Source organism: Pelodiscus sinensis, chromosome 14 (assembly GCF_049634645.1).
Source record: "Pelodiscus sinensis isolate JC-2024 chromosome 14, ASM4963464v1, whole genome shotgun sequence".
NCBI lineage: Eukaryota > Metazoa > Chordata > Testudines > Trionychidae > Pelodiscus > Pelodiscus sinensis.
The window spans coordinates 25,235,680-25,260,011 of NC_134724.1; the positions used below are offsets into that span (position 1 = coordinate 25,235,680).

Here is a 24,332-nt window from a genome sequence, read left to right on the forward strand (position 1 = left end):
CAGGACTGCTTTGCAAGCGGGACACCCCTGAGAACTGTCTGTCCGGGGTGGGGGTCAGGTCCCTTTAAGCGCAGCCCTTGGCTAGCCTGAGACAGCATCTCCACGCTCTAAGTCCTCCTCTGATGCCCTGCCGGCACTGCTTCCGGCCATCCTTAAGCCCGGTTCAGGGTCCACTTAATGTGGACATGCTAGTTCGAATTAGCAAAACACTAATTCGAACTAGTTTTTTAGTCTGGATCCGTTAGTTCGAATTAGCTTAGTTCGAATTAACTAATTCGAACTAAGTTAGTTCGAATTAACGTTGTAGTGTAGACATACCCCGAGAGAGGGCTCAAAATCCCCCCCAGTTGCATGGATGGCTACCTAGATAGGGCCCTTGTGAGTAGGATAGGGCCCTTGTGAGTAGGACCTGGTTCTGCAAGGCATGCAGGAAACCTCCCATCTCAGGATAATATCCACAATATGCAGGCACAGGGCCAGATCCTGGCCCTGACTGGAATGCCAGCTTGAACAGCTGCCGGGGGATTCCCCTTGCATAGAGGAATCCCTTGCACAGAATGGAGGTAGGTGGCTGCACACCACTTGCTCCTGCCTCCCCCAGCCACTAGTGTCATAGAGATTCTGGGGGCATGCCAGAAGTGGGAGGGGCTAGGGCTGGAGAGCATGATGTGTCAGCAATCCTGGGCCAGCAGAATGACCCCTTCGTGCCGTTCGGACAAGCACGTGTTACAGCCGCCCCAAGGCAGTTGCTGTATTTGTGCTACAATCATTGAGAAGTATGCACCTTTCTCAAAAGTTGCTCGAGTTACGATTCCGTTGTACTGACTGACAGCTGAGTAACTCCCTCCCAGCTGCCAAGTCAGAGCTACTTCGTGCACTTCTAAAGGACAGTTCTTGTTACTGAGAAGTTAATGCAAAGCCTGGCTGTCCAGCTCTTCAGTGCCAACTTCTGGAAGTTCAAAGTGTCCCACCAGTGCACATGGCAACAATGGGAGATGGATGATTACTGGAAACCATATATAACACCAGATCAAATTTAGCACAGATGGTAGAATAATTGGGGTTGGGTTTCTTGTTTCACAATCTTTTGACCTATTTATTCACATGGTTAACCTTTTCCTTCCATGGAACACAGCTTTACATTAATAAAGCCTATTGGAAGTATTGATACATACATATATTAGCAGCTATGTAAATAGTATTTTATGGTGCGTACCAAGGTATGCAAGCTTTAGGGGGCAATAAATACAAAGCCTGTGAAATTTCCATAATTTTGTTTGACTTTAGACTAGTTTATGCTGATAGTTTTAAAGAACTTTGCTGGAAACATTTTTTTATTTTTTTTCAAAGCAGGGTGAAAACATCAGAAAATGGTCAATGTTCAATCTACTATATATTGGAGAGAATTTGTCTTTCTGTGAATCTGTCTGTTCAAGAACTCTCAAATGGGATGTGCCCAGAATGGGATTGTTTCTCATAAAACCACACAGAAAAGAGACAGAATCACCAGGCATGTGAAAGAGACTGACAGGGAGCACCTGCTCCCCCGGGACTGCTCCAAACCTGAGACTCCCACCCCTCAGGAATTCTTTAGGAAGGGTAGGGGGCAGAAGCTCTCTCATCCCTATTTGTTTGGGGACATTGCTGGCTGTTCCCCTTCCTCACGGAGCAGGGGAAAGTGCAGTTTGCTGCATTCCTCACTCTGTCTGGGGAGCGCAGGGGGAAGATAAACCTGAACCTGCTCCATCCAGGGGGTATACACCCCTCCCCTAGTTGTGTCTGCTGGAGATGCAGCAGCCATGGAGAGGTACTTCTCACCTAGCCCCACACTGCTGCAGTGAGAGAAGACTGGGGTAGTTCTCTCTCCCTGGGAAATTCTGCATACTGAGCCCCTCATTCCGAGGCCCCCCCCCCCCCCGAGCAACAATTTAAAGGAAGCATGTACGTTTTCATTTTATTTTCCAAAAACCAAAAACTAATTGAGTTAAGGACCCATGCAACACTGGGTAAATCTTCTAGTAGAAATATAAAAGAGAATGATTTCAGGGCACATTTGCTGACAGATATAATCTCTTGTGTCCTACCCAAGAGTTAGATAATTTACCTTTACACAGAGTAGCACTTACTCATGTTAGAATTGCTATTTGTGATAGTAGGCTGCACAAGGAACTGCTGGGCACAAGTGAGTAAGAGATACAGAACAAGGATCTTGCAGTCCTTCCACATGCAAAAATTCCACTGACTTCAGTAGGAAATCTGGGGTGAAATCCTGTCCTCATTGATTTGGGTGGGAGTTTTGCCATGGACTTCAGTAAGGCCAGGATTTCACCCCTGATGTGCAGTATGATTGCCTCAAGATCTCATATTTCCACACCAGAAGCTGTGACATGTTAAAATAATATTAAGGATCTGCCTTGGACCTGCATAAAGGCAATTCAGGCAGAATTGTAGTTGGACTCACACCATAAGTCACCTCATATAAGCGCACGCAATACTGTTGTGAGAGGCCCAGAGCAGTACATGATATGCAATGCTTACATGTATTGGTGTCCCTCTTCTACTTGTGCAACATTGATGACATCTTCATTATATGGACCCATGGGAAGGAGACCCTTGAAGAATTCCACCGGGATTTCAATAATTTCTACCTTACTACCAATCTCAGCCTGGACCAGTCCACACAAGAGATCAATTTCCTTGATACTACAGTACAAATAAATGATGGTCACATAAACTCCACCCTATACTGGAAACCTTCTGCCCCCTATTCTTATCTTCATGCCTCTTCCTTCCATCCAAGACACATCACACAATCCGTCATTTACAGCCAAGCCCTAAGATACAATCGGATCTGCTCCAATCCCACAGATAGAGACGAACACCTACAAGATTTTTATCAAGCATTCTTAAAACAAATACCCACTGGGGAAGTGAGGAAACAGATTGACAGAGCCAGACAAGTACCCAGAAGTCACCTACTTCAAGACAGGACCAACAAGGAATATAACAGAACACCACTGGTCATCACCTACAGCCCCCAGCTTAAACCCCTTCAGCACATCAATGACAATCTACAACCTGTTCTAGAAAATGACCCCTCACTCTTACAGACTTTGAGAGAGAGGCCAATTCCTCACCTACAGAGAGCTCCCCAATCTTAAGCAAATACTTAGCAGCAGCCACACACCACACCACAGATACTCACGCAGGAACCTACCCCTGAAACAAACCCCATTGCCAACTCTGGCCACATTTCTATACAAGCAACACCATCACAGGACCTAGCCACATAACAGGAGTTCATACAACTGCACATCCTCTAATGTGATATATGCCTTGCAGGAGGAATAACAGGTAGTTCGATTTAGGGCTTTAATTCGAAATACCGGGTCCCTGCCGCATGTAGATGCGGGCAGTTAGTCCGGACTTGTAAATTTAAAAAATGGTGATCGGCCGGGAAGATGCAAATCATGCCCGGGATATTGAAATCCCGGGCTTGATTTGCAACTTCGAATGCCTACATTAGCCTCCCTAGTTCGAACTAGGGGGCTAGTGTAGACATATCCCAAGAGTTTAGCCAGGAACTTCAATGAGAGCAGGATTGGAACCCGTACAGTAAAAACACTCATCTTACGCATTCCTGAGCACATCCTGGGAGGTGATCAGTTTGTACAGAAACCACTGAGCATCTTCCAGGAAACATGCACAGTGCCTTTTGTGATTATGCCATAGTCCACTTTCCAATAGGAAACACTTACCATAAGTAAACTCTTTAACCTAAAGCTTGCAGGGCAGTTTTTCCTGACGGTTAGCTTGAGTCTCACCTGAATTGAGAGGCTGGTTCTTACCTATGTCATAGATCACCTTATTTTTCAAACCTGTAATTAATTCTTCCCTGTTATCTGTTAGCCTTTTGCACCTCTGCACAGATGGTGCACAGGTGGGGCAGTTTCACTTTTGTTTCTGAACTGTTACACTTTCTGGTACCCTTATTCTATGCTTATTCAGAACGTGCATATCAAACATGGACCTGTACAAGAATTAAAAAGGAACATGCCAAAATTGTCAATCTCTACTGGCCGGCAAATATAACTAGATCTCCCTCTCCAGCCATCAGCCACCCTCTGGGAGTGCTTGCTGGATCAAACAGCCTGATTGAACACGGATCCTTTGTGCATTACTTTAATGGGACCACACTCAGGATATAATTACAGGTGGAAATGGATTCTAAAAGCAGCCTTTGAGCAACACCCTGTCCCCAGCCATTTCAGCTCGAAGACCATTCCAGCTGCTTGTGACTGCCAGGATAAGCTATGAGGAAGGCAACACCTAGAAGCCAAGAAATCGGCACGAATGTGTGCAGACTGGTAGTAGCTGTTCTTCCAGCCCATGAGCTGCTCCTCTGTGGCCTGCCACATGATGGGAGATGGATTTCATCCTCAATCACCACCCAAAACCCCAGTTCTCAGGGCTTGGAGTAGGAAGGAGCACATCTCATCTCAAATGACGAACATTAACCCTGCAGAAATGGAGCTTACTTGTTCTTAGTGAACACAGAGACACTGCACTTTAGCATGGTCCAGCGGCTAAGACACTGATATGGGAATCAACGAGATGCTGGTTGTATTCTCAGCTTTGTAACCTCTAGCTATGGATCTTGGGCAGGTCTCTTAACCAAACCGTGCTTTAGTTCCTCCATCTCAGAATGGACATGACAATACTTACCACATTTGGAAGATGCTTTTCAGTCCCGAGAAGAAAAGTTCTGTGCATGGTTATAAGGGACAATTCATTATTACTATTTGTCAAAATATGTGGTGATTTTCTGAGGATAATCTTTAGGAGACAGCCAGCTAAAATTTTAGAGATTATCCAGCCAGTTAATTTCTTAACATGAAAATGGAAGCCAACAAAAGAAGCCAACAAAAATGTTGTAGGTGACGCTTCTTTTATTGTACAGAACTTTGAAGAGGTGAAGCATACTGTGTATTACTATTTAATAGAAAACTAAAATAGGTATATTTGTGAGAACCACTGCCTTTCAATCAAAATGTGGAGTACAATGTAGAGCAACACACACACACACACACTACCAAATCTCCGGTGTAAATTTGTGGAGTTGAATTTCAATGAAACAGTGCTGATGTACACCTGTAAATGATTTGGTCCATCATTCCTCCACCCCCACCCCATTCAGAGCCCACAGGCTAACACAGCTATCAAATCACATTTACAAAAGGAGACTGTATCAAAACAGCAGTAGAAGGGGTGAGGAGTTCATCCAGTGCTCACTATATCTAGACTTACAAGTGAAGGCACCTTCAGGAAAAAAAACAAAAGCATGTCCAGTCAAAACACAGGAATTTCCCAAAATGAGTCGTCAACATAAAATCATTAGAAGGTTGAAATGCAGATGAGAGGAAAATTTGTCTACAATACTTAGTGTGGCTCTCTTAAAACACACTTTTCCATTTCCAGTGCTGAGTCTTTTACGACAGGAAATTATATGGATGTGCATACCTGGCACAATCCTTCACTAAAATCTCCCTCACCCTTGACCTTTTAAAATGGTTTATTTCCTAACAAATGCAAATATATCATGCACTTCAGAAATGACCAAAAATGGGTGAACATTCAGAAACCACAAGCTAGCCAATCCACTAATGGTGGTTACATGATACAGTACAGGAAATGTGAACATAAATTATATGGTACAAAAGGACAATTTGAAGACCAGAAAGAATTTAAATGAAAACAAAGAAATACAAACAATACAGAGGGTCAAATCCTGTCCCTCTCATTCATTTTAATAAAGCAAGCTAGACTGGACTCTGGCAGGGAACTCTCTCACAAGAGGGACAGTCTAATTGTTTCAATCTAAAAAGAAATGTTTAAGTACCAGATTTGTCTTAAATATAAACTTGTTTTAAATACAAACAAAACAAAACTCTCAACACCTTGAAAGGGATTTAAAACACACACCCACACACACACACACAGTGAGTTGAAGCCTAAAATGAATAATCTCTTTTATATTAGAAGATGTACAAAATTTGGTATGAATAGAAATATGATTGGAAACTGCAATAGTAATTTAATGACTACATTTTGAGTTAGGATTTAAACATTTCCCCTCAACGTGTGCTGTCCCAACACCATAAAATTTCTACCCTACGGGACTGTCAGATTGAAACTGACTAGAAACATGCTTGAAACAAAAGTGAAACCCGTTCTAGTTCATTTTCATTATCTAAAATGACTGGAATGTAAGAAAAAGGAAGATAAAAGTTTAAAAACAAGTGATATAAAATAAATATGATCTTTCAGCCTGTTTTTCTTTACCATTCAGTCATTTGTTTTTCCCTTTCCTTTTTGTTCAGCTGAGATAATGGATTTACATACACAAGTTGTTTAATGTGACAAAAATTACCCTACATTTTCAAACTTACATAATGTTGAAAGGTGTCCATACATTCTGAGTATTTATCTTTCTAATTTTTCTTTTCCACGTGTCTATCCTGTCCCTGAAGTTAATGGCATGATTCATTCTTCAGCGAGAACAGTTTCAGGCCCTGTAACAGCAACCTATGTTGGGCATACATTTAAAACAGAAGCCTTTGTTTGTTTGTTAATGGAGATATCTGTATAAATGTAAAAATATGAAACTGAGTGCCAGTAGCTGGCAGTCCGGAGTATTAAGCATATTTCCAGGTTCTTAGCACAATAAGATTCCTTGTTGCTATGTGATTTGGTTGGCTTCCTTTGAACAGCTCAGCCATCAACAATCCCAACCCTGCAAAGACTTACATACCTTATTAAAAGTAGCAAATTCAAAATGGATTTAAACTGCCCCACAATTAGACAATGGAACTCATTATCACATCATATTGAAACCAAGAATGTAGCAAGAATAAAAACGGGATTAGATGTTCTTGTTATCCACATAAACATCCAATCTTCCAACAACAAATGCTACAGGTTTTTGGAAAAGGTATTTAATATAATGATTCAGAGCTTAACTCAATCTAACTCATAGGGTAGGTCTACACAGCAGTGTTATTTCGGAATAACTGACATTTCGAAATAACACAGTCCATGTCTACACACAAGCAGTTATTTTAACAATGTCAAAATAATGTCAAGCTGGAGGACATCTACTCCAACTCCTGTAACTCTCATTGGACAAGGATTAAGGGAAAGTTGGAGGGAGAGTGCTCTATTTCAAATTAAGTGCTGTGTAGAGGTGCCCAAATTCGAAATAAGCTATTTCAACCTAAGCTACGCACTTAGTGCAGCTTATTGTAGCTAATTGCAAGTTTCACACTGCTGTGTAGACGTACCCACAAAGATCAAGATGAGATTTAAAGAACTGGGGCAGATTACCCCATGTTGGCCTGTTGAGAGGTTCTCACATTTTCTGTGGAGCATCTGATAGAATACTGGACTAAATGGACCTTGTGTTCAGTTTGATTTGGTAGGTGCAGTGTTACTGTAAGTGCTTTACTTTCAATCGACTAGGTAATTCTATTGACTTCAGTACATCTGCTAACCCTGTGTGAAATTCAGGCCGGTTTTCTTTTAGCAGAATATGGATAAATTTTTTTCCCCCATGCCACTATCCTGCTCACGGCCATGGACACTGAAAAACTGATTTTGTGCTCCAGTTGGATTACATGACAGTTACTGTTCATAGCCACTGTTGGTTAATGCTCCAGCAGGATTATATGACATTTACCATATGTTAATCCTAGTAGCAAAAATAGAAATATTTCAGGTATTATTTACAGCCCTGATCCTACAAACACTTAAGCATGTGTGTAACTATACTCATGAGTAGTTTCACTGACGTCATTTGGGTCAGTTTATATGACCAAAGTTACAGATGTGTTTAGCACTTATGGTATGATGGTCTTTGCTATTTCTGAAGCATTTATCACCGTGGTATACAAGCATTCAAGTTTTATTTTGTGCTAAATCTGTGCGCTTACCCTTGAGATCATCTACTTACTATTTCTTTCTTACAGAAATTAGTTTCTTTTAGGCAGGGTTGTTGTTTTTTTTTGTTTTGTTTTTTTAATGACAAAAGGCAGTACGAAACAGCAGCAGAGTCCATGGCTGCACTATTTCATTTCTTGCTTTGAAAAACCCCAGTGTGGATGCTTAGACTACAGCTGAGGATCATTCTCAGCATGTGTACATTGGTATAACTGCACTGAAGCCAATGGAACAGCATTGATTTATGGGACCTGAGGTTTGTTCCTAATTAATTCCTTTTGTTATATTATACAATGCTGCTGTCACAGAGAAAATAACACTATAGTGCTAAGAGAACAGCAATGTATTTTTTTCTTATTACTAAGGTACTAAAAAAAAGTCCTCTAAATTATATTACATCTTTTGATCTTCAACTAAATCTTCAGTAAAGACATGCCACCTTAGTTTTTTGGATTCAAAAAAGAAAGTTATACTAAGGATGTTAAAGACTAGTCGACTGTACGACAAGCATTTGCTTATCGGATAGTCTTTTGCCTAGTCGATATTCCCCCGCCCCCCGCAGTGCCATTGACTAGGTGATAGGGTACTGTCACATTCCTCCTGGTGAGGCTCTTGTACATTTCAAAGGAGGAATGTGGAACTCCGCGCACAGCCCAGGGCCAGTCCGCTGACCAGCTGTGGAGCACGCTGCCCCTTTAAAAAGCCACATCTGTGCAATTCAAAGGGGGCAACCATGGAGCCCGGGGTCAGCTGGGGACTCCCCAGCTGACCCCAGGTTCCATGCAGCATTTCCTCAGAACCTGGAGTCAGCTGGGAGTCCCTAGCTGATCCTGGGTTCTGGGGAAATGCCATGGGGAGCCCAGGGTCAGCTACGAGTTCTCAGCTGACCCCAGGCTCCACAGCAGCTGCCCCTTTGAAACACCAGAGGTGACATTTTAAAGGGGCAGCCACTGCACAGCTGATCCGCAGACTGGCCCTGGGCTGTAGGTGGAGTTCTGTGTTCTTCCTTTGAAATGTAGAAGAGCCTCTGCTGGGGCTCTTGTACATTTCAAAGGAAGAATACGGAAGTGCCTATCAACTAGTTGACTAGTCAATTAACCGCATTTTAATGTCCTTAAGTTATACCCACTTTCCTTGCTCTCATGTTTTTGCCTTTGACTTCCCTACAGATTATCAGAGAACAAATGTGTTGGGCTGAAACAGTGCATGGAGAATACTTCCTGAGACCGATGTCAAAGCATCAGCTACACTTCACTTCTAAAGGAAAAATGTTTGTTGTGAAGGCTAGTTGTGGCTTCACGTAGGGACATTTCCAAATTCTAGGTCGTAATAGACATTTACTACTATGTTTCTCTGCTGTCATATTGTAGCAATCAACAAAATAAACTATGGTTTTGTTCGTGTGGCCTGCCTTGTCTGGCTACATCTCATGCAAGATTGTGACCCAATGCAATCCTGTATTCCCACCGTATACACACATGTACAAAGATGCCTTAGGATGTATCACTTAGAAATAACTCACTGGTCAATATCATGGTGAAAAATATGCATCATCATTATAGGTACAGCCCTGCATGGATACAAATTGTGTCCACAGAAATGAGCCACAGCTATCCACATAAACATCCACTGATGCAGATACCTACATATATAAAGCTGATAGCCACCGTTTTGCAAGGTTGTAGATAAAATGAGTATGGGCATTCACAACCATATCTGCACAGCGGAGATGAATACCCACTGGTATAAAAGCAGATATCCATGAATTTGCAGGGCTCTAAGGCTATGTCTACACTGAGGAACTATTTTGGGATACCTCCGGTATCCCAAAATAGCCATTCTGCATCTTAAGAGCAAGCCCATTGTATTGAAATATAACAAGCTCAATACTCTGATGTCCCTGCAACCTCATTGCACGAGGAGTAAGGGACATTTCAGAATAGCACTTCATTTCAAATTACGGTATGAAAAAGCTATTTTGAAATAAGATTGAAGATATGCAATTTGTGTAGCTCAAATTGCATATCTTATTTCAAGCTATGGGTGCAGTGGAAACGCACCCTAATTGTAAGTACAGTCATGAATTCCCCCTGTCTGACGACATTAGCACATATTCAAACTCAAAGCCCTGACTAAGCAAAACTTGTTAAACAGGTCCATCTTAAACAAATAAATGTCTGTTTACCTCAGTTTACATATAAGCAGTAAACAGGTTCCTCGGGACAGCAACAGGGGGGTGAACCAGCTTCTCTAGGACTAAGGACAAGCTATGCCTCTAGCCAGTTACCAGTCAAGTGCCCATGTTTTGGCAACGAAGGAGTGCAGAACAAGTCAATCTGCATTTTAGCAAGCAACAAGCTGGTATTTCTTTCACCACTCCACAGGTCCATCCATACAGCCAGAATTAAATTTGGTCTAGGGAGAACTTTCAGGGGAAAAAAAAATTGAAATGACGACATAGCCCCTCACCTTTTATAGTCTAAAAACACCTTAAGTTATCTTTCTTACCTAAGATGACAAAAACTAGCCTTTTGACTTTGCAAGGGGAGGGGATCTGAGCATGAAAATATAGTTGCAATGTTTCTGGGTAAATAGAAGGATTTTTGTCTTGAACCAAGTCTCATTAAGTTTTAGCTCCTAGAAAGTGTTTCGTCTTGTAACTAGCTGGGACTTCAATATCATATACCCACAAAAAGAGACTTTTAAGTGGGTAAGTTTAAATGCAGCATTGGACTAATCTTAATTGTATAAACAGAGTTTAAGAGGCTGTCAGATATTGACCTCTTACAGGGCAAAGGGATCTATAATACCTGCATGGTCAAGGACAGAGCAGGATCGTACTGCACACACCCACACACCTCAGGGAAAATTTGTGATTGGGAGTATGTTGAGGTCAGCCTGCGGGTAGTAACCACAGCTGTTAGGGCCAGAGTTGGTGGACCAGGGCTGCAGCTACACAGACACTCTGGCTGTGTCTACACTGGGCCACTTATTCTGGAAAAGCATCTGCTTTTCTGGAATAAGCTATGAGCTGTCTACACTGGCTGCTTGCTTTTCCAGAAAAGCAATGATGATCTAATGTAAAATCGTCATTGTTTTTCCAGAAAAACTATGCTGCTCCCGTTCGAGCAAGAGTCCTTTTCCGGAAAAACTGTTTCAGAAAAGGGCCAGTGTAGACAGCACAGTAGTCTTTTCCGCAAAAAAGCCCCGATCGCGAAAATGACGATCGGGGCTTTTTTGCGGAAAAGCGCATCTACATTGTCACGGACGCTTTTCCCGAAAAGTGCTTTTCCAGAAAAGCATCCTGCCAATGTAGACACGCTTTTCCGGAAATACTTATACGGAAAAACTGTTCCGTTTTAAGCATTTCCGGAAAAGGGTGCCAGTGTAGACGTAGCCTCTAGGTATGAGCTGCATGCTGTTTGTGTAGCTCCCACCTTGGGCCACTCAACAGCAGAGTACAGTAAGACAGCCTAGGTTGCAGAGCAGATGACGGCAACTCCTTGCTGGAATGTGAGAATTTTGTCTTTTGTCCCCTTTTTACTTATCTTTAGAGTTGGGCAGACACAGGATGTGCACATTCCCACACTGTATTTAACCTCATTTTGCAAAGGAGCAAAATAATAACACAGAAACTAAAGTATGAATTCCTTGTCACTGCTCACCTGTGATATTCCAGTTACTGAGAACATGAGGAAGTAGTCAAGTGGCCTATTTTGGGAAACCACCATTTCCTTGAGTTATTCTCAGTTATTGATAAATAGCCTGGTTTGGGCATAACAATTGCAGTTATCGATAAAATGTGATTTTGGCAAAGTCTAATTACTCCTTTCCTCCAGGGGAAGTCTAAGGTGACTGATGGACAGATTTGCATATGCAGCAAGTATTTTTATTATGAACTGAGGAAAGAGATCACACCTTTGCCATAAGCAAATTCAGTGCCTCAAACAATAAGGCTTCTAATCTCCCCTTGACACAGTTTGCAGGGTTTGAAGTTAAACATCCTCTTTGGACTTGCCTACACTGAATAAATACTATTGCCTATGTACTCACTATACTTTGTTAGTCTCCAATAGGGGGGCCACGGGACTACTATTGCCTTGTTAGTCTCCCAGCATTTTTATTTATAGCCAGCATAATAGAGTTCTATGTACCAGGATAAACTATGACATGGGGTTCTCAATATCAGAGAGTAGCACTCAGGAATAGAGCGCTCCTTTTATTACCTCATTTACACAAGCATGTTGACATTAGCTACCAAGAAAAATGAAGGTCAGAGCAGTTGCAGTGGTTCACTGAAATTTGAGATTACTTAACCTGATGTCCAGCAAAACAGCTTGACACTTGTTCACATTTACACAGCAAGACACCACTCTGGGAGCAACAGGATTTTGGTTTTTGGAAGAGGAGGAGGGATGCTAAGCAATATTTGAAACAAAGGTGGCAGGTGGACAGCTTACCTAGTGAGAAATACTGGTACAGTGTATTCCTCTGGGACAAAGGAAATTTACAGCAGGTTTATTTACCTCTTTAGTGACACAATACTCTGGTCTTAGACAGCTCCACCTCAGATTAGCTGGTCCTTTGTAGGGTGTGTTTTGTACCCACTGGTGTAATTTCTGTATAAGTGTGCAGTTTAAGAAATTCTGAAAGTCCTACAACCTTCTTGCAACTTAAGGCCTGGAAGGTATTTTAAAACAGGTTAAGCCCAAGGCTTTGAAGAACTGAATCAAATAAAGTTTTAGATGACTTGCAACTCTTTAAACCCCACCAAGTAGGGATGAAGGGGAGATAAGAGGTAGAACATAAGTGATCTGTCTTGAATGCATGTCTACCTCTACGTAGTGCCTAGCACAAAGGTCAGAGTTCTTAAGTAATAATTATGAACTTTACCTCCATGCAAGACTTACCAGCACTTCTTCATGCTTTTCATTTTCTGTTCTTAATTGAGCTCTGACCTCCTTGCACAGGAATGGACTATAGAAACATCTAGCTGCAATGCAGGCCAGAACTGAAGAATACTTTTAATCACGTAAATTCTTCTACCTATATAGACACTGAATTATTTCCTCAGACACTATTTGTAAAAAATATTAATCTTTATACATGTGAAGGGCCCTTAACCCCCACCCCCACCAAGTTGCAGGAAGTGCTTACAGTTAGATTTCTTAGATTCTGCATATTGCTACAAAGCCACAAGCTCCCTTTTGTTTGATATCAATACTCTAAAGAGGTAGAGCTAAGTTATGCATCCAGGTAAATGCCTAGTGTTCATGTTTCAAATAGGTATGCCCACTCATCTGAATAAATCCAGAAAGATTTAATTAAAATAAAAATACTCAATAGCATTTATTCACCATATAAGTCACCACAATAAAATTATATAAGCTACAAGTAACCCAGGAAAGTTAAAAGCTACTAGAAACAGTAGGAAGAAATACACAGCGTGTGGAAAACAAACACTGTTAGATCAAGGGAGACAATGGTTGATACACACTAGAGAGCCATCATGAGAACCTGTATTCAAGATGAAATTTCCAACAAAAATAAAGATGTTATGGCAACAAGTATTATACAATGATAAATACTTCAAAAATATATTAAGATATATGGAAATTCTGGTTTTGACAGGGAAATCCAGAGAAATTCCAGCCTTCAGTGGATTTCTAAATATACCAATTAAAGTTTAATAGTTAAATTCCTTTCAGTAAGAACAGATTTTGCAGCTATTTCTGCTTTTCAGTCCTCACCTGTTTGTAGTGTAGCTGTAACTATCCTTAAAGTCATATTTCCTTAATATTAAGCCAAAATGTTCTTTATAACATAGGTACTCATTGTTCTAGACTAACCAATGAATTGCCTCTCAGTTTTATGTGCAGTGTATCACATCTGGAGTTATACACCATGATATATTACAGTTAGTGTTAGCTCACCTTACAGCAGAGCTGAAGTTTTGTTTTAATGGGAGTAACTTTAGAACACAATACCTTGAACAAAGGGTTTGGCTGCGAGACTGCCATAGCTTATTCTAGCATAACATTGTATACTCTGAAGTGACAGTACATGAATGAACTATGGCAATATTGAGATTACATCTTTCAAAGAGCGGTCCAGAGGGAGGTCAGAGCTGATAAGCAATGTGTGCACACTCAACTGGTGGTTTAGGTACACATTTTCATTTGTGCTGTTACTGGGTAGCAAGGAAAGCAGTTTATAGCCAGGGATCTGGTAAGACGACAATTCTCCAAGCAACTTTAAAAATATAAACTATCTTCTTAAAGAGTCAATCCTATAGAAAATAGACGGAAATCTAACTGGTAAATTGGCAGTTTGTAGAGTTCTTTCCATTGCAAGATCCACTGTATCAGCCTATCGGACAGCCAAGAGAACAGCTAATCCTGCTAGTCCAAATCCTGCTGCTGCCATGATGGCACTGCTTATGGTACTGTTCTGGTCAGCTGGTTGAGAACCATGTCCATTGAAGAAGTGACAAAATCCATCCTAGAAAAGCAGAAGAAAGTGAGCATTTTAGTCTACTTTGGTTATTTTAGATCTTCACTTCTTTTGAATACAATGAAGATATTTAGCATGGTTTGCAGTGCAACCACTATCTGTCTAGATGGAAACATAGTTTTGCTTTTTTATGCTTTTTAAAGTCTCAGAATAGACCTGGTTGTATTTTTTCCCCTTCAGTCAAGCCTGGGAGAATATTTGAAACAGTGCGTGGAAATTTCCAGTTGAGACAGAAGTCTAAAGGCGGCCCCTTCTCCCAGTTCCATGCATGATTCTGATTACACATGCTACTTGGAAAGTCTGCAAGTAACTCAATTCAGAGTTGACCTATGACAGAATGAAGCTGGCAGCTGCTCTTCCAGATCTTTATTCATGATAATCAAGAGTGGCAGTAATACAACACCAGATGGTCATGTGTGAACTTTGTTTGGCAGATGTCTATGTAAACAAGTTATGCTCTTAATTTCTTCCGGAACTTTGTTCTTTGCACTTTAATTTGTGCAAACAGTTAATGCAGGGTTTTTTGTTTTAAACTGAATGATAAAATGGTTGGATGAAATGTAAACTATTTCAATTAGCATTCAGGTAAGCAAGTGATCACTTCAAAAAACAACTAACTTTAAAAAAAAGTAATGAAGCCAAAGGCTTTTAGAAAAGTTTTATTCTTATTTATACCTGCATCTAAAGATCAGCAGCATTTAAAATGAGGAATAAGAGATTTTGGAATTGCTAGCATTTAATTCTGAAGGCACAGATATTCAATTTCAGACATTTTGAACATGGTCATTTTGTAGTTTTACCAGATGTGTTTGTATTCCAAGTACACTAGCAAACTCTTTTGAGTCATATACCATTGGTCAATTTATCATTTATTCAGAGAGCCTCAGGAATGCAATGACAGTTTTGGAAGCAAGCAGGGAACATCAAAGGAGTCAAACATATAGCTTAGTGGTGACTTGATATATAAATGAAATTCGAGACCTGTGTGTCAGTTCTGGACTATAAATATGTGGTGCTCCTACTCTGAAGTGTGTTGCTGAATATAAAAATTTGATCTACAACTGCACTTTAAGATTTCAGGTAAGCCTAGGGTCAAATCCTGGGCCCAGCAATTGACTTCAGGGCAGTATTTGATATAAAGGTATTAATGTAAATGTCAGGACACCTCTAGAAAGTGCATCTAGCATACTTCACATCCCTCATTTCATAGTGTGTTACTTTTTGGTTAAGGTATCTGCTAAAACACAAATTCAGGCACACACTGTTTTCTTACTTGAAAGGGCATAACATTTGAGTACTATACAGTTCTGCATAAATCAGCTTGTTTGCATATTAACAGAAACAAATATCTTAAAGCTACACTGTGGCTTTGAAAAAAAGTTACTTGTTGATTGCTTAACATTCAGAGAGAATAAATGACATGTTCTTGGAACTTTTGCCCAAATTCTTTCATTCACTATATAATCAGACTGCAGTAGACTCCCTGCCTGGAAAAAAACCCAGATGTTTCCCTCCTAGGTTTTATTTTAAAATGGAGATCTGAATGCAGATTTCTATGAATTATTCTGCCGCCTCCTAGTAAATCATTCTTTTGAAGTTGATTATGCATTTCATCAGCAGAAAAATCTAGTCCCATATCCAGTCTGACAGCATCAAGTCTCAAATGCTTCAAAGAAAACCTATAAGGATTTGCAACCTACGTCTTCACTGAAGTTAGCCTGGGTGTGAATAACTGTGCTACAAAGTGGTACCAAGTTCCTGTGTAGTCACTGGTGCCACACTCCCCTAGGTCTGTTGCTATGGATTCTGGGGACATAGCCCATGGTTCTTTGTCCTGCAGTAGGCAGAGCTCCTCTGCAATTCTTCCCCAGTGAATTGTGAAAGACTTTGTCTGTCCTGAGCACAAGGAACTGAGACTATGGGCTGAGCTTTAATTGAAAAGTGGGTTGATTACCAGCCCAAGTAAGAGCAGATCTAAACTCTAACTCAAATCCAACTGTATCAGCTAGCCCAGATTGAAAGCACAACTAAATTCAGGTGAGGGGTCTGTGTGGGTTAAGGCCATGACTCAGAGAGCCCAGGCAAACTCTGCTGTTAAAGTATATTCATATATTGTGGCCACATTAATATAAAAGGAAGATAAGTAGTAAGCTTCCTCTAGCATTTAGTGGCTCAATTATGCCTTGAAACATGAAGATGTGCAGCCCTTTTAAATACACATCTTATCTAAAGTAGTAGTGGATGTTCTTATCAAATGAAGCCTTCAAGTTTTGAAGGCTAGTAAATTTTAGATTCAACTCCATGGCAATGGACTTCCACAAGACTGCATCCCATTACAGAACACCCAAATGAAAGATTTCTTCCATAAATTAAAACTGAGTATGTTTCAAAATTAATACCTCTGTTATATCCCCTGTACCAGAATGTGGTCTCCATGTCAGCTTTGTACTAAAAATAACACAAGTAGCAGATTTATATTTTGTTGCAAAATGTTTGGCAGAAAGTAACTAACCTAGGAGAAAAAAAAAGTTATATACAAACAAATCCCTATTCCAACTTAGCTCTGCAGTCTGGGTTTCAGACTGCAATGTTTGTCTAAATTTAGATGTACCTTTCCACATTTAGCAATAATTATGAAGTGTTGCTACTATGTGTGGACCACCTTTTGGTAGAGCTTCCCACATTGAATTACATGAAATTAAACACCCTGAGTATACTAGATATGTTCTGACACCCCCCCCCAACTGGATATGGGACTAAGTAGAACAGACAGCAGGATTGAAGCCGCACAAACTTTCAGGGTTCCATCATCTAATCTCTACTGGTGGGTTCCATCATCTAATCTGTACTGGTGGAAACAGGCAAATGCTGAGCAGTGACTATGATCCAGGGTCTCCATGAAGTCCTGCTATAGTGCTAAATAGTGTCATTTAGAGATAAACATCCCAACAGTTGTTTCACCAAAGGCTTCAGAAGTCATGCATCCTGTTGTTTATAGCCCATTCCAGCCAAACTTCACCACTATTGAGCCAACAGGGTAATAAAATCTTGTCTGCACTTGAACTTGGTGTTAAACTAATGCAAGTTATCAGTCCAAAGGATCCTAATGTGGTCAAAGATCCACTGGGCAACACTATTCAATAGGGCTGTGTCTACATTGGCCCCTATTCCGTAATAGGGATGCAAATGTAGCACTTTGGAATAGGCAAATCCGCGGGGCATTTAAATATCCCCTGCAGCATTTGCATTAACATGGCTGCCGCTTTTTTCCGGCTTGTAGATAAGCCGGAGAAAAGCGCCAGTCTGGACGCGATCCTCCGGAAAATAAGCTCTTTTCCGGAGGATCTCTTATTCCTACTTTCAAGTAGGAAAAAAGCGGAAAAAAGCGACAGCCATGTTAATGCAAATGCCGCGGGGGATATTTAAATCCCCTGCGGATTTCCTATTCCAAAGTGCTACATTTGCATCCCTATTACGGAATAGGGGCCAATATAGACACAGCCTAGGCGTTCATCACAGCTATTTGAGACACAGTTTGTTTGCCTGACCCATCTCTACCCCCTTAGCTCCAGAGTATATACTACAGAGAACACAATACAAAGAAACAGGGCATTTTAAGAATGTAGCTAGTTTCACATGCCACCAGTTTGAATAAGCCAATTAAGTTATAAGACTAGACAGTGGCATTTTTCTAACTATTCCATAAGTTTATAGGCTACCATGGCTGTGTCTACACTATAGAGCCCCATTAATTTTAAACCGTTAAGGTGTCTTGTCAGTGTCAGATATCTGGTTCTGATGGATAAAAACGGGCTTGTAGCTTTCAACACTGAGGTTATGTCTACACTACAGGGTTTATGCACAAAAACCCACAGAGCATCCACATATCAAGCACATTTTTGTGCAAGAAAACTTACAGTAGAACAGCAGTACAGAGAGCTTTTTGAGGTATAGGTATACCTCTTTCTATAAGGAATAACTCCTTTTTGTGCAAAAGCTCTTACGCAAAAAGGTGTGTGTGGATGCTCAACAGGGGTTTCTTGCACTAAAAGAGCCTATCAGAAAAAGCACAGGTGCTCTGATGGCTATTCTGTTAATGGCAATCATCGCTTTCTTGTGCAAGAGCATCCATGCAGTGTAGATGCTCCCTTGCGCAAAAGAGCATCTCTTATGTAGTGTGAACGCGTTTTTTGCACAAGACGTTTTTATGGACGATCTCTTCCCCCAAAAAAGTTCTTGCACAAAAAACCTGCAGCGTAGACGTAGCCTAAGTCTAGCAAAGGCTTAACTTATATGAACATGCTTAGAAGCTTGTAAATCACCATTGCTGTGAGGAGCAGTAGCACTGACAGAAAAATAATTTAGTGTTACTAATGTAAACATCTGAAGTGGAGCATCCACTATAGATAATCAGGTTATTAGTGTGTGCAAGGCAGTGCGGTACTTAAGTCATTTCTTGTAATGGGTGTTTACTTTATCTGAGTGACCCCATTTACACTGGAGACACAAACACTGGTTTGTCAGAGCACTACAGGACATTAGTTGTCTCACACGACCAAAAATCCCAGATCCTGTCCACATTAAACAGTGTGTGCTAGGAACTGTTTTCCCCCCTCCCCGTGCTCAGTGTGGGCATGGTCTAGTTTGGATAAAATGGTTTGAAGCTAAGCAATAGCCTGGTGTGTGTGAAGCCAGCAGAACCCTAGATCACAATATACCAGACACGGTAACAAAGGGGGCCTCCCTCCCCACCCCAACCCCAAAGTGGCTTGGTAGAGCGACTGCCTAGGGAAGCGCTTTCGTTGGGGGATGGTTTACCCAGCACAAATCTACAGCCCGGCAGCGGGTTACATAAGAGCTGACCCTTGCTGCGCCTTCTAACCGAATGATGGGTCGAGGATCCCAATAGGCAGGAGGGAGAATTGCACGGAGGCAGGGCGCCAGGCCACAGCATCCTCCCCAGGGCCTGGGCCAGCACAGCTCCCATATATGGGCAGAATTACCCGGCCTCGCGTGCAGGCTGGGAGCGCCCCCCCCCTGCACCCCAGCGTGCGGGGCGGCTCCCCCTAGGGAAACCCTTGGAGCAGAGCGCGCTGGAGGAAGCGGCCGGTCCCCAGAGGGGCGCTCGCCAGCGGGCAGGCGGAGCCCGCTGGCCATGAAAGGGCTTTCTAGGGAGCATGAATCCCCGGCTCGAGTCACAGCCCCCCACCCCCCGCTGGGCGGGACCACGCTGCCCAGGGGAGCCCTGCCGCGATGGGGCCTCCGGGACCCCCTGCCAACCCGCCCCCTTACCCAGCCTCCGTGCGCCTCCAGCCACTCGCGCTTGTCCTCGGCCAGGTAGGCGGCCAGCACCTCGGCCAAGCGGCCCGCCTCCTCCCGGCTGCCCTGCTCGGCCAGCGCCTCCGCCAGGCTGCCCGCGAACACCACCAGCGCCAGCACCCGGCCCCAGTTGAGGCCGCCCTCCGCCTCCAGCTGCTCCGCCACCCGGCCCAGCAGCGCCGCCGGCTCCCGGCGCTCGTCCAGGGCCAGCGGGCGGCAGGCGCGGAAGAAAGGCCGCTCCCGGCTCTCCAGCTCGCTGGCCGCCCGCCGCAGCGTCGCGGCAGCGGGGCTGGGCGGCGGCAGCGCCGGGCCGCCCAGGCGGTGCTGGAAATAATCGTCCAGCAGCATCGCCGTCTGCTCCTTCAGCGAGCCCGGCATGGCTGAGCCTGCAGCCCCGCCGCCGCCGCGGACTAAGCAGCCGTCACCCGCCCCCGCAGCACCCACGTGTCCCCGGCATTGTCCGCCCCGCCCAGCCCCCGCCAGGCAGCAGCTCCCAGTCGGCCGCTAGGGGCCGCGGCCGCCGGACGTGGGGGGGGAGGGACCTGGGGGCCGGTACTCAGCTATTAAGGGGCTGTGGCCTGCCCTGGGGGTGGAGTGGCAGGAATCCGGGACTAAGGGGGCTGTGCCCTGCCCCGGGGTGGGGCGGCAGGGTAACTGGGCACTGGCGAGGTCCAGGGGGATGACTTTGGGTTGATAAATGCACCTCCTAGTAAGGAACCTTTCAGATGCTTATTACAGTACTCTTATCCCAGTGTTTCTCAACCTTTTTTTTATAAAGTACCCCTTTAAAAAATTATAAGTACCCCCAGTACCTACAGTTTTCAGACACCATTTTTTTTCTACCATTGCAACACATTTGTTTAAACAAGTTAATTGTAGCCAGGTGGGTGATGAAATTTTTGGATGTAAAAAGTACAAAAATAATAAAGCGCTGTAATACTTAAAAGAAAAAGTCAGTTTTCTCCAAATTTCAGTTGTGCTGACTACCCCCCCAGACTTCTCTGGAGTACCCCTAAGGGACATGTAAAATGGAGCGCAGGAATTTAAAGGCACAGCGACTTTTTTTTTCTCAACCAATTCCCCCCCCCCCCTCCCATCCAGGATTTTTTGTGAAGATATCTGTCAGCCCTAAACACTGCTCTATCCTATTAACATTACTTCTAGCCTAGAGTGTAAGGCAGAAAACACTGGGAACTTCCTGCAATATTAATAAAACTTTGTAGTCTGAGTCTTTTCTCCAGTTTGGCCGACACACAGTTTTTGTACCAGTATAACTTTGTTGGTTAGGGATGCAATTTTTCACCGACATAACTACAACCGTCAAAATGGCTGCAGTTGTACTGGTATCTCCGTTCCTTCACAGGAATAAACTATATTGGTACTGGGGCCTTGTAATTAACATAGTTAAAGCAGGCCAGTTTTCCTGCACAGACAAGCCTCACCCCCATCTCAGTGGAAATCAAGAATAAGAGGGGAACGATGCTCATTTTTCTGGATGGTTATGTTTTCATTAGTATGCTTAAGCACAATTCATACCTGCTGAATCTTCAATGTTATTTATAAGTCAGATCCTATTCTCAAGGAAATTAAAGGAAGCAATATTTAACTTGTAAAAATAACATATATATGCACTACAGAAATGGGGATGGATTTTGTAGTGATAATAGGGTTTCTACTGTGTGTGTTTACACACCTATTTCCATATCTCTCCTTCATTAGAAGCCAAGTGGATGTGATTGCATGTACACATTCTTGACCTACCTGACATCTTTGGAAAATAACACACCAAATACACAGCACTCCACGTAGACTGTTGTACATGTCAGGAATCATACTCGTTTCTTTTTAGACAAACATCACAGTGATATTAATTACGTGCAATGTAAAATAGTTGCATTTACTTATAAAAAATGGAGGCAAGAAGTACTACTTAAGTTATTATTATCAAAGCATTGTCTTAATCATGTGTTGTCAAAAAGATGTGGAATGTAGGATTAAAAATATTACATTCAAAAAGTGGGCGGTGAAAACATCCAGGCCTATGAACAAATTAATGGTTGAAAAATTCCAAGTGGCTGTTATTTATTGCCAGATACACAGACAATCCAGATATGTTCTCTGTATAGGTCACATCACAAAAAACAATATTCTGTGTTTGATGTGGTACCATCAAGCCCACATTGGAATCTGTAGATATGCCTGTGAGATTTTTGCATTCAAGGCTGGATTAAGACATGGAGGCCCTAAAGTAATTCAAGTTTAAAAGGCCCCATAGCATTACAAAAAAAGTGTATTATTCTAACAGAAAGGACAATGAAAACAGAAATAATAAAGTTTTATAATTGCATACATAACAGTACATAGGTGAAAATGCAACTAAAAACTAGTTTTTTTTAATTTAGACGCCTCCTATAATCTGAGGTTTGCAATGTAGCCTATTTCTCTTGTGCATAAATCTGGCACTGCTTGCATTTATTAAAACATTACTGGTCCAATTCTGCACAGCCAAAACTGCCATTGAAATCAATGGGAATTGTGGGGGCACAAGGAGATTTTGCATTTACTGAAATGGTACAAGGACATTTCCTTTTACATGGGTTTATGGCTATAGCTCATAAACTTAGAGCTCACAGTCATCTCTGGGAGCTGCTGCCTAATTCAGAGCTGCTTTTCATGCATCTATTTTTAGGCAAGATTAAAATAAAAGTAGTGCATTGGGTTGGTGGCACTACAGTGCAGCATATGGGGAGGAGGGAAAAGGCAGAGAATTCTCAATATATACAAAAGTAAGGTAATCAGCCAGTGCTTAACTCAGAGAAACTCAGTGATGGGCAATTTAGGCTAGTGAGTAGGTTGCATGAGTGGCCCTCCATCTCAGCGGGCCCCAAGATTGTTGTAAGCAACATGGTCTCCTGGGAGAGGGCAGTTTTGCTTACATATCTAGAATTTGCAGCATGTGACAATTAAACTGTAACAGGGCTCTGACTGGGTGCAGGTGAGGACGGCTCTTACAGTCAATGTTGTATGCAATCAGCATGCACTTCACTTCACATGCCCTTGCTTTACTTGTCACTTTAGTAATACAAGCAGGAAAAAAACACAGGCAGAAACTAGCAGACTCTGGCAATGCTGCATATGGGCAATGACAAAATGTCTCGTGGGCCACTCACAGAACACCCGATGGGCCGCATGCGGTCCTTGCGCTGCAGGTTGCCCACCATTGGAGTAACTGGATTCTTCCTGGAAGGAACATTCATTACCTTTCACAGTGAAGTCAAGTTCAACTCCAGCCCAGGCAGGTGCTGATCAAAACAGCTGGCTGGCTGGTGGCTCTTGAGAATGGAGTTGATGTCATTTCAAGTGTCCAACATGACTATTGTTGATCAGTGGTAATCTTAGCAAACAATCCAATAAGAGTAACCAACTGGGATGTACAGTGAAGTGCCCTCTCGCTCTTCAGAATAGAATCAAGATCCATTACAGGGCAGCTAATGCTGCTGTCTTTGCTGTACTTATCCAGTGTGAAAGGGAAGTCTTCCATCTTGAAGACTAGTATGAGCAGTAAATCTACTTAGAAATAGTCTAAAAATACAGATATTTGGAATCAATCCTATTGCAGCTTGTTGTGGTTAGATCACTATCAAGAACAGGCCTGTTCTCCTAGGTTCATTGTTAGGGCAAACTCAGTGTAACAACCCCTTATAAGGGAATGGATTTTTTTTACCAGGGAAATTTAAACTTTGGTTTATGAGTTAATTTTGGATAATAAACCTGTGATGTTACTTTTTTCTTTTCACTAGGGCAACTGTATAAAATTTGTTTAAATCAGAGCTTTCCTCTGTGATTGTAAATCTTCTAAGAGGAATTTGCGATGGCATTTCCCATGGCAAGAGAGATTCAGTAACTATTTCTCTAGCATATTCCTGTTCCTCCCTTCCTGTTTATACATTAATTTTAACAGAATGAAGCGATGACTGTTTGAGAGTGAATTGGCCCTTGATGTAGCTTTCCTTTTATACTAAGTACTGTACTTTGACCTTGTTTATGGTCAGCCTGCTCAGTCCTGCATTGTATCCCATTTACTACTGCTCTCCCAGGATAGATACTTCTGCTAATGTTACTACAGATGTAAGTTGTATTATATACATATAGTTACAAAGTTTTTCCTAATATTTAACCTAACTCTGTTGCTGCAGATGAAGCTCATTATTGCTTGGCCTATCATCAGAGGACATGGAGAAAAATTGATGACAGTCCTTTTTAGAACAGCTTTCAGCATATTTCAAGACTTATCAGGTCCGCTCCATCCAGTCTTCTTGTCTCAAGACTAAACATACTCAGTTATTTTTTAAACCTTTCTTTGTATAAATATAATTTTCTTGCTGTCCTTCAAAAGCAGGGTGCCCAGAATTGGACATAGTATGCCACCTGAAGCCTCTCCAGTGCAGAGTAAAGAAACAGTTACCTTCTGTGTTTTAGGCTATATGTCTAAACTACAGAGTTTT

At 42.2% G+C, this 24,332-nt stretch overlaps 1 protein-coding gene across 1 annotated transcript; it reads right to left on the minus strand.

Moving 5' to 3' along the window:
- Positions 1-13,314: 13,314 nt before the first annotated feature.
- On the minus strand, positions 13,315-20,258 carry LOC102445800 (anti-apoptotic protein NR13). Its single transcript, XM_075897254.1, has 2 exons — positions 19,801-20,258; positions 13,315-14,496 (listed from the first exon to the last, which is right to left on the minus strand). The coding sequence occupies exons 1-2, from the start codon at positions 20,203-20,205 to the stop codon at positions 14,365-14,367; spliced, it is 537 nt and encodes a 178-aa protein (XP_075753369.1). The 5' UTR covers positions 20,206-20,258; the 3' UTR covers positions 13,315-14,364.
- Positions 20,259-24,332: the final 4,074 nt, after the last annotated feature.

Excerpts from the sequence above, each read along its gene's own strand:
- LOC102445800 (XM_075897254.1), bottom strand. The coding sequence starts at position 20,205 with ATGCCGGGCTCGCTGAAGGAGCAGACGGCGATGCTGCTGGACGATTAT. Across the intron at positions 14,497-19,800 it reads TGGAGGCGCACGGAGGCTGG|GATGGATTTTGTCACTTCTT; the intron begins GTAAGGGGGCGG and ends CTGCTTTTCTAG.